General features: G+C 43.8%; 1 protein-coding gene across 1 annotated transcript; it reads right to left on the bottom strand.

The window, feature by feature from the left end:
• Positions 1–1258: 1258 nt before the first annotated feature.
• Positions 1259–5073, bottom strand: ATP5PF (ATP synthase peripheral stalk subunit F6). The gene is made up of 4 exons (XM_078596364.1): positions 4719–5073; positions 3450–3620; positions 2363–2487; positions 1259–1389 (listed from the first exon to the last, which is right to left on the bottom strand). The coding sequence occupies exons 2-4, from the start codon at positions 3617–3619 to the stop codon at positions 1358–1360; spliced, it is 327 nt and encodes a 108-aa protein (XP_078452490.1). The 5' UTR covers position 3620; positions 4719–5073; the 3' UTR covers positions 1259–1357.
• Between the last annotated feature and the right edge of the window lie 5524 nt (positions 5074–10597).

The following is a 10597-nucleotide window of genomic DNA, read 5'->3' as shown; positions in this document are numbered from 1 at the left end:
TTCACGACCAATATTATCCATGTTTTTTGGTTAGATCCCATAAATGTGTAGATAAACCTGCCACCACCCTACACAGCCATTTAGTAAGGTTTGTCTGATTGTATTGCTCTAATATCGAGGCATCGGGGGTCCAAATATGCAGGCGTCGGGATCGAACTCACGACCTGTATACGCCAGCCAGATAGTTAACATATCGCCACCGTGGCGCCCTCTGACGATCCAACGACTTATTTAGCACCACGAGCTGTTTTTATTGCTCCTTGATGGACGACCTCAGACATGTTCCGTTATTTTTTTAACCATCGGTCATTGTCCCTTCTATCAGTGACCTTCCCAACCCACCTTTGTTAAGTTTGACTTATGTCATTAACCTGTGCTCTCCAATGTACATTAATTCCAAGCATGCAGTTCTCTTAGCTATTTTTTTACATTCATTTTTATGACCACGTAATCATGGGTAGAACACACCGAAGACTTTTCCCTGTAGGTCCACTGGTATGTTACTTGTCATGATCAAATTCAGTTGTCCCAAAAGCTGTGCGAGGAACACATTCGTGGTTTTCTTGTTGTCCCTCAAACAGCTATTTCAAGTTTTTAATGGTTAAGTAGTTAAATTCTAATCTCATGTAAATTATCTATAAATCTGAAGATCAGGAATCGTACTTAACAGAAAAAAATTGCATTCCTAGAATCTATCGGTATTAACCTTGAACCATTTGCAACCACATGTTAACATGCATACCACTTCCAATGTAACAGCAGGACATCTTGGAAAACATTGTATTTTCCTGTTTTGCTATGTACGGTCCCACTATATAGAGGGCTCTTGCCTATACTATACCATGCAACACATAATTTAATAAGCTATACTCTTGCTGATGAGAAAAAGAAAATTAATAAATGATCGTTTGCCTGCTGAAACAAACATTATTGGAGAAGACTTTGTTTTAGATAGCTGAAATACTAAAATGCGAAATAAAAAAAATGACCGATGCACCTTGCCTAATATTTAATTACAACAATTTACCATGGCAGTACATTGTCATGTTTTATTTTGTATCGTGGTATGAATAGGGAAACCCCATATTTTAATGCACAATTAGATGCAAGTATTGAGAGTAATATTTGGTTTTATTCTGATTCAGTGTCTAGAAAATATGGGATTTTAAGAGTCTGCTTAACCATGTTTAATGATATAGCTTGATGTTCAAGTGCTTAAGAATTTCCATAATTCCAAGAAATGCATGCACTCATATCACAATGTTTTACATCGTTTATTCACTTAGTCATATACAGAAGAGTTTCTGATAAACAAATATTAACTCCTACGCATCCAATGTTTCGAATTTCAGACACTTCATTTCTTGGGTTCCTCTTCAAATTCAGGCTCTGCAATGAGAAAGAGATCATTTAGAATCAACACTAATGAACATAACAAATATATATCAGTAAATAACAGAAAACTCATCAGGAACACTACCTGATAACATATATATATTTAGTAGGCTGTTCCTGATAATGGCTCTTCACAGCACAGAGGACAAAGTTTAATTGGCACAATTTGCAGCGTGGTGCTATGAAAAATGTGACGTTCCCATACAAGCAGTTCTGTATTATTAGGCTTGTTCACCCAAGAAATCCTCACTCAGTCTCAAGACTTTTTCAGAAGGAGTTTCTGCAATCAGGATAACAATTCCTATTTTCCCCAATTGAGTAATTTGTGAGTACATTTTCTACGACGCCGGAAAAAATGGCACACTCTTGAATAACGCCATGGGATGTCTAACGTCCACTGTGAGGCAGACAACGCAATATTATTAGGGTTAAGACACTGGCAGTATCTGTGGGCTCGTAACACGAACCTCTGCGCTACCGCCGGGCTGCGTCACTGCTCTATTGTAAACCATGAATACATGTGCATAATTAGTCGCAGAGTCTTAAACAATGTTAAGCATTGATACATAACTGGTGTGACACATCAAGCAAACAATAGCCATATAACAATTCAAAATAAAAAAATGTAGGCTTACATTGCATATATCAAATTATATAACAATTACTTCCAATGCATATGTAGTTACCCTATAATCACAATACGACATAATTTATAATCAAAACTACTACAGAATTTACAGAATCATACCACTACAGATTCTGCAGAATAACACAATCGTAGACTCCACAAATTCACAATACTCCCGATTCTATAATCACACTACAATAGATTTCAATTACACCACTATGCTACAAACATGACAAATATGTTCATGAATTAAATGTTAACCTGGAATCATGACAATTAACTGAACCGTGGAGGATGTCACTCATTACACTCCTAAGCCTGACGATGGCAGCGGCATACCTTTGAATTTCAGCTCAGGAAACTTGGTGAGATCTCCGCCTCCGAAGAGTCGCTGAAGCTTGGTCATCTCATCGGCGAGATTCCGCTGAAATTCAGCACCGGCATCCACTGGCCCGCCTGCAGCCCTATCATCGAACAGGACAAAACACATTCACAACACTTAAACTGCTATATTTTTTCACCCGAGGACGATTGCTTGTGTTGCGAACGAAACGTCGTGATTTTTTTAAATTATCTTTCTATCTACGTGACTTTACCGAAAGACCCAAAGAGTATGAACACTTATAGAACACACTTGTTTAATATCTAGCCAATGGGGTTGTACAATGACAAGTGCAAAGCACTGAAGTCATAAATTAACAATGGGGTCGATAAAATGGCTGCCATGTTGTAGGAATGGTGATTTTTTTTTTACCACTGGTTCAGGGCTGTAACCTGGAGATGAGCTCCACCCCACACCTGTCATGTTATATCACTGTAACAAGCAATCTGCATTCACCCGAGTGGCACCACAGCACTCTACGAATGTGACTGATGTACCTTTAAATGAGGTGAATGACTCGGCACTACATTATGTGCGCTGCAGAGAGCCACCAACCAACTTCAAACCCACGAATTTCTTCATTTCCTATGTGAATCAGCCGTTTTTCTTTATCGGAGCATATTTAATCTCAAGAACTGCTGCAATTTTATATCTTTTGTATTGTGATTTCTTAAAAATATATATTCAAAGTTATCGAGAGGTACGTCAGAATCAATGTTCAGAAAATTGGATGGGAGACAACGGCATTAACAGAGTGATATTTTGGGTGATGGCCCTTCTTCATGAGAGAGAAAGGCCAGAAACGTGTATTTACAGTTGGCGAATGTATTTCACACTGCAGGGCGTTGAGAAAAATATTAACATTTAACAGTGACAAAAATCAGTGTGCAATGCCAATTCCAAACGTTGCATTGATCAACTTGATTAAAATGCCCCATATTTATCAGGGCCCTGTAGTGTAAGGTGTAAGATCTCCAACGGTAAACCAATCATTCTTTAATCTTCGGGTAAGTTTTTAGTGTTTTCTATTGATGCTCGACCCACTTGCTCTTGGTGTTGTACTCGTGGATCTTGTCCACAAACAGCTTCTGGATGGGGTCGAGTTGGCGTGCTGTATTAAAGGCGACGGCCGAGAGGCCCAGGTTGCGGCGGAGCTGCAGGGCTAGAGTAGCCCGCAGTGGAGTGGAGCTCACGAACAGCCGCTTCACAATCATTCTGCACAAACACAGGCGCGCACAAAACGCAGCTCCGTCACACGGCGAATGCCGATTCCCTTGAAGGTCAAGAGGTCGGCATGGCCAGAAGCGTCTCGGCACAAAGTAGGGCCCCCTGTGTGCAGACAGTGAGGCAGGAACGGCTTACTCAGCTGCAGAAGAGACACACTGAGAAATGCAAAAATAAATATAAGCACAAATACAGAAGAAGATACCGTGACAATGGGACACATAGCCATGGAAACAGACAAAATAGAAACAGAGCTATAGACATGCAGACACAAGAGACAGATACATATATAAACATATGGAGGCAGACATAGAAAGATGCAGGCATGAAGAGACACGCTTCAGGCAGTCACTAAAAATGCTGTGAACGAACAAATGTTGAACGTGTGTAAAAGGCCACACTGACGTCCTTGATGGTGGCACACCTCGCAATCGCTTCCTTCTTTTGCTAGATCCCTCAACTGTTGCAAGGTCGACAACCCTTCATGCAAGGTCTTAGACGCAACATGAAGGCTGTCTCATGGCCCTTTGGTCGCCTTACTCTGGATGCCACTTACTTCCAATGCCCGTGACCGGTAACCTGCCCTCCCCCACCGCGCAGCGCACGTATCCCAACCCCATAATTCTGACATTCCCGGCGAAATTTAACATTTTCTCGAGCGCCCCGAGTTGCTTCCCCGATGCCTCTCGCCCTCGCTCAGAGGTCGCCGTGAAGCGTCGGACTCGGGCCTAGCCTCGCCTAGCCCCTCGCCTTCACAAGGTCGCGAGGGCCGACTCAAACCCATCGACCCTCCGCCGCGGATAACGCGAGCGGAGCGGGGGGGTGAGCACCTTGCGCGATGTCAAAAGCGCGTGTCCCCTTTACGACCTCGCCTCCCGCCATGGGAATGTGGAATTTCCACCACTGGGATATTCAGGGGCTGAACGAAAAAAACGCGATTTTTTGGGGTTTTACGCGACACCAGGATTACAACAAAATCCACGTGGACTCTTTAACGTCTGCACCACACGGGTGTGGCGCGTTCTTAAGGCGAGTACCTCGGCCCATCATCAACACCGGGCAGCCGGGCCGATAAAGCGAGAGACTTACTTCTTGTTCGCGACTCCACCGCACGAAGACAGCCTCAGGGTTACGTGATGCTCGGAATCGACTCAGCGCTGCTGCCTCGATTCCTCTCGCGACTCTCGCAGCTAACGATGCGAGAATCGAATCGACGCGGAGTACTGATCGATCCGTTTGCATTCACGTGAGTTTACGCAATGCAATTGATTCGCGATATCCGTACGCTTTTCGCCAGATGTGCAATCGACGTGGGGTCGTCTAACCTCCTGCGAGCGTTGGCGATTGTCACCGCTTATGAATTGTTCATAGGCGGCAAAGGCCTTGTGCATTGAATCACGAATTGTGTCGTGCGTGAAGAATCGATGCCGCGCTTAAGCCAAGGGCAGGAGGGTGATCCGGAAATGAGACTAAGCTGAGATGTCATCAACGTTTTCGTTAAAACTATTATTTATAATTATTATAATTTTTCTTGTCCATCGCATTAAGTTCCAATTACCAAGTAAATTTAGTACAACGCAGTTGCAGGCATTTTTTTTTTAATAAAATATTTTACGTAACGAGTCGTGGTCGCTTTTCGAGGCGGGTCATGGCACCCAGATTGATGAATCAGACTGCGGGATGAATCCGATGAGCTCAGTTTCTCAGTTTCATTTATTAGGTATAGCCCTGTGAGCCATTCGGCTCTTGAATCGGGTGCAACCGCTACAAACAAAAAACTAAAACATGAAACAAAAACATGAACAAGAAAACATCTTAAAGTAACTATGTGACTATGTGCAAACAGAAAATCCAGGAAAAGACAGCAAAATATTCCACAAAAAGCACCGTACACCAACACTGTGTACAAAAATCCCAGTGGGATGCAAGTCAAACAACAACCACAAGACAACTTAGATTAAGACCATCAGTCTAACTCCGTACTACAACAAACAAACATGGCCAAACCAAAAACTTTTTCGAAATCACCAAAATTAAGCCATAAAAGCAATGTAACAGTGATCATAGGAACTGTGACCGAATTTTCACAATAAACGACAAACAACATATACCACCAGACCCTGCAGCCATAGCTGGCTGTATGAGTCACTCCACAACAGCAGGAGCATCAGTCGGAGTATCAACAATTTTCAATGCACCTTTAAGATCAGCACACTAAATCAAGAGCTATAAAGCTCTTGCGTTCACAGATGTCCAGTTGTGGCGGGTCAGAACGTTACAAACAATACAAAGAATACGACATGAGTGCAAAGTATAGGTAAACAAATATCTTAAAATATACAAATAAAACGAACAAAAAAATGTCAAGTAAAGCCCACTTAGCAATTAATTGTTTTTTTTCAAGAGAGACCTGGCAGCAAATGACAACTCAACAAAGTGGCCTTATCGTGTGAAAATTTATAGCAAACAAAATCATCCAAATAAACGTGGGTACAAAGAATTATTGCTCTGTGGAGGCTCTGCTTCTTGGCACCGGCACACGCACACAAGTGTCCCGTGCTCCGAGAGTGATTTTACAACTGGCATATAGTAATATTGGTCCGGGGGTCTGGCTTGTGGGACGCCACGATGCTCTTCTTTCCTTACACCTTGCACAGGGCAACATCACGTGTCAACCCATATGGTCCACCCGTATTATTGTACAGGGAAATTGAGTTTTCAGGTCCATACGGCGTACAGCGGTTTCAAGACGGGCAAAACGAAACGTGTTTTTTAGTCTATTTGTGTTTCTCCCTTGTGATGGGACTTTGTAGGATGAACGTTGAGATTCGTAAGGGCACGGGGTGACCAATAAGGTCCGAATTGGTCTGTAATAAGGTAGGGCACTGATAAGGGGTTGACAAATATGCATTCGAACGCATTTACCTATTGCTAAAACGGAATCCACAGATTAAGACTGGGCATACCACAAATTATATCAGCCACGAGGGTTACTGGTGAATAATCCCGTAAGAATCTGGCAATATAAAATAACTACGATGAAATGTTCATCCATATGGTAACTTAGAACGATATAAAATACCCTTCTAGATTCATTGATCGTAAACAGTGTTGCTTTCAAGAGTAAACAGCGAGCCAGAAGAAAGTACGCCACGCAATGCAAGAGCGTCGTTGATTTCTTTTTGTATTCGCTTGCAGTTACTGGCGAGTTGGGACACCTCGCAAAATGGGCAATTGGTTAAAATATTTATGTTTATTATTCATACATGTACTGCTCAAAACCATGTTGGATCAGGCAAGGGAGGAGGCTACTCGGTTGAAACAAATTTCAACAAGGAGTCGCTAAAAAAAGTTGAGAACCACTGCTCTTGCAGACTTCACTAACAAAACGTGCCGACTAAATTGTACCGCTGCCAATTACTGTACGTTTACGGTGATCCACTGGGGGGCAGCAAAAGCGAACTAAACAAACTTAGCGCATGGGGGTTTCGGTCATTGCAACTCGTAGCGCGCCACCGCAGCAGATTTCGCTCAGAACGACTCAGAGGCGCGAGTGAGGGGCCACGAGACAAAGCGGGCAGACAGAAGCCACGATCACGCAGTCGAGCCGGTGATGTCATCGATTGCCCAATCCCGCGGGCTTCTTTATTTTACGATTTCCCCCCCAGCCAAATATTGAGTGATACACGCCGGAGGAAAACTGAAGCACCCGGAGCAAACCAACGCGTGCGAGGAGGTGCCAACACTGTCCCGTCGAAGGAACAGATGGAGATTAGTCCACACTTGCTGTGCCGCCGTCTCCTGGCGAGCTGGGGGCGTGGCACCTCGACGCCCACCTGGACAGGAATTTCACGACATCTGCGTGATCCACCAACCCTCGACCCCCACAGTGCTGGGTTACAGGGCCACGTGCGTAAGCCACCGCTAGCAGCCCGGGTTTTGCTGTTGCGTGTGAATGTGCCCTCGTGGTTTAGTGCGTAAAGGAAAAGGCACTCATTCGTGGTTCTTCATGCGTAGCTTCGCCGGCCAAGTCGTCAATTATATATATTAAAAAAATGGAAATTGTGTTGTGCTCTTGCGGCACAACTGACGATGGTTTGGCACTGAACTGATGCAAACTGTGCGACCTATGAACATATTAAATGCACGGGCATATGCACCGCAGTGGCTGTGTTTCGTATCGCTTTAGTGATGGGTCTCTGGCAGTAGGGGTTCCCACTTGCAGTCATTTGCACATTGTAAAATGATGTTTTGGTAAATTTGGACTACAATGGCTTACTCTTGCGAATGACGTCACTGGATCTTTTACGACCATGGTGAAACGGAAGCCGCGTGTTTGTAGTATTAACCAGGGCGGCATGCCGAATTCACACCGCGATCTGCAACAAGTGGCGAACGCAGTACCGTTGGCTGTCTGTGTTTTTAGAATCATTATTTATACGAGATGAATCCGATAAGCTATGCAATTATTTTCACAGATGTTCAGTAGGGGCGTGTCAGAAAGTTTCCACAACAAACAATACAAAAACACGATAGGAGTACAACGTAGAGGAAAGGTAAATAAATCACTTACAAACATACAAATAAAACGAATCTGTCTTACCTTACCACGCAAGATTATAGGATTATAGGATGACGTGTGGCTTTTTTAAAGTGGCTGTAATCTGGCGAATGGGAGACGTGTCAATGAGACTGCGTGCCCCAAGCGCTGTAACGGAGATCTCTCCTCGTCATGAGAGTCATTGCACGGACACGATTCGTGTTTACCTGGAGTTGGATGAAGCTGCGGTGTGGCGGATTCAAATCACTGTTGGTCCACAACGCCAGGCGTGGGACATGGCCAAGGAACATTTACAAACACCAACGCGTCTTGTTCACAAAACGCCACTATTTTTGTGCTGCCCATTGCACAACCCTTTACTGTACGGTTTCTATATAAAATACAACTCCTGTATGTAAAAGCAAGTTAACAATTGTTATGGATTTTACTTAACATTTTACGGCGCTTTTAGATGAGTTATTTGTTCTTCCATTTGTGTTTAAACTACTATTTAAAACTATTTTTTATTTCAGCAGGTAAGGCCCACAACGCTATATAGCTCTTTTTCAGAAGCGACCTGGCCACAAATGATAGTTCAACGAAGTGGATTTTGTTGAAATCTATTGCATCCAAGTACTCTAGGTGCATGTTTGTAAATGTGGTGTGGAAAAAAGCGCAGGACCCGGGAGAGAGATACACACAAACTCCAAATATACAGCAGGCGTCAGGGTCTGGGTCGAACTCACGACCTCCTGTATAGTTAACATCTCGCTACACACGCGCTGAAATGTTATTCGCGGCGCGGTTGATCCTCGATGATTGAGTTGTGAGTCCAGAAAAGTCGAACCACCGCTGCGGAGAGCATCCCAAGGTGAGTAACAGAATCTGTGTCCAATCCCCACTGCCTCGCCCTGCAGCGGCAACCACGTTCGAGCGCACATATCAGTTGCTTGTCCCGAGTAACGGGTGGGATGAGAGCCCTAATTCGAAGCGATGTGGTTACAGTGATGTCTCTCTATGCCATGCGATACAATGCCAATATTCACGGTGATAATTACGCGATCAGTTTCCCAAAGACTGTTGCAATATTTAACTTTTAGTATCGTTTTTGTGCTTTGTGTTTCATGAGTACGAATAAAAATTGCATAAGCGTTATTCAGCCGCAGTTCGCTCATCAAAACGTTTCATGCAAGTCTTCTAATCATTACAACTTTACAATCTACGTTGCTTGTAACGCACACATGCTGTCATTTGCACAATAAATACAAAATAAAGTATTCACACGGGACTACAATTACGACTGCATAAACACCGTGACATCCATGAGGTGCATCGGAGATTCCATAGCAAGGTAGGGTTCGAATGTAAAAAAAAGCATTGTAGAAGAGTAATCTTGAATATGAAGTGGTCATGGTTGGGAATGATGTAGAACATGGAGGCAGAAAGTGGGTAAGTCAGAGGCGAGCACTGGAGTGGCATCCAATATTTGGGGACCAATGGGAGCATTTGATGGCCGATAGTGGGAGACAGAGCCGATAGTGGGAGACGGATCCAGCAGAAGGAAGTAATTGCGAGGGGTGTTGACCTCAGTGGCATCGACGGCATCCCCAAGCCGTAGCCATCTCTCACGGTCCTGCAATATTACATCTTGCACCTGCACGCGAGCTGACATCATTGCTCCTTCGATGTGGTGGACACTCTCTCGTTCTTCTCGACCACGGGCCATCGTCCATTTCGTGTGTACTGCATGCACGTTAAACTTCTTTCGCACCGTACGTAGCCTAACCGCGCTAATTGGATGTGCGCCGGAAGGACCTTGCCCTACCCATGCCAACTTAATGTCTATAGATCTATTCGTGTTTCTCTTACTTGGGTTTTTGTTTGCATTGTTTAGCTGTTGTTACGATCCCTTCATTAAGTTCCGTGTTTTAATCCACGTGTATTACCCGATAAGATACACTCATTAAAACGTGCTTTGCATTATTACATGCGGTTTTCCAAAGACATTGAACTTGCTTGCTCGTTGATGTCTCTTCATTATTTTCATCCCGGTCTGCCTTGAATAACAGTTATCCGAGATAAATCGTCATGAGTGTTGTATTCGTGTTTTCTGGTTTGGCACACAGAGTGCTGCGGTTCGGAGGCGCTTTGCTGCACATAAAAGAACCCGTTTTTCTGAACGGGGAAAATAAACATCCTCTATGACGAAAGAGCTTTAGGTAGATACAAGTATCCACTGGTAATTGTGAACAAAACAATGAGACCTTGCCCGGCTTTGCAATTTCGGTCATCATTCGTGCACCGCAGACTCGTGTTATTGGGCATGAAACAAAAAGTGAATAGCATTACATTTGGCTCAGAAACACACTCTATTCGTGATGAGAATCCAGGATCGTATTTCGAAATCGCGCCTCTTTCATTTGTCGTG

Source organism: Lampetra planeri, chromosome 7, assembly GCF_965212315.1.
Source record: "Lampetra planeri chromosome 7, kcLamPlan1.2.h2, whole genome shotgun sequence".
Lineage (NCBI taxonomy): Eukaryota > Metazoa > Chordata > Hyperoartia > Petromyzontiformes > Petromyzontidae > Lampetra > Lampetra planeri.
Note: the sequence above shows the minus strand (reverse complement) of the source record. Positions and strands in the feature narration are given on the sequence as shown.

Excerpts from the sequence above, each read along its gene's own strand:
- ATP5PF (XM_078596364.1), bottom strand. The coding sequence starts at position 3,619 with ATGATTGTGAAGCGGCTGTTCGTGAGCTCCACTCCACTGCGGGCTACT. Across the intron at positions 2,488-3,449 it reads GAGTACAACACCAAGAGCAA|GGCTGCAGGCGGGCCAGTGG; the intron begins GTGGGTCGAGCA and ends GTTCGATGATAG. Across the intron at positions 1,390-2,362 it reads TCCTGAGCTGAAATTCAAAG|AGCCTGAATTTGAAGAGGAA; the intron begins GTATGCCGCTGC and ends TTCTCATTGCAG.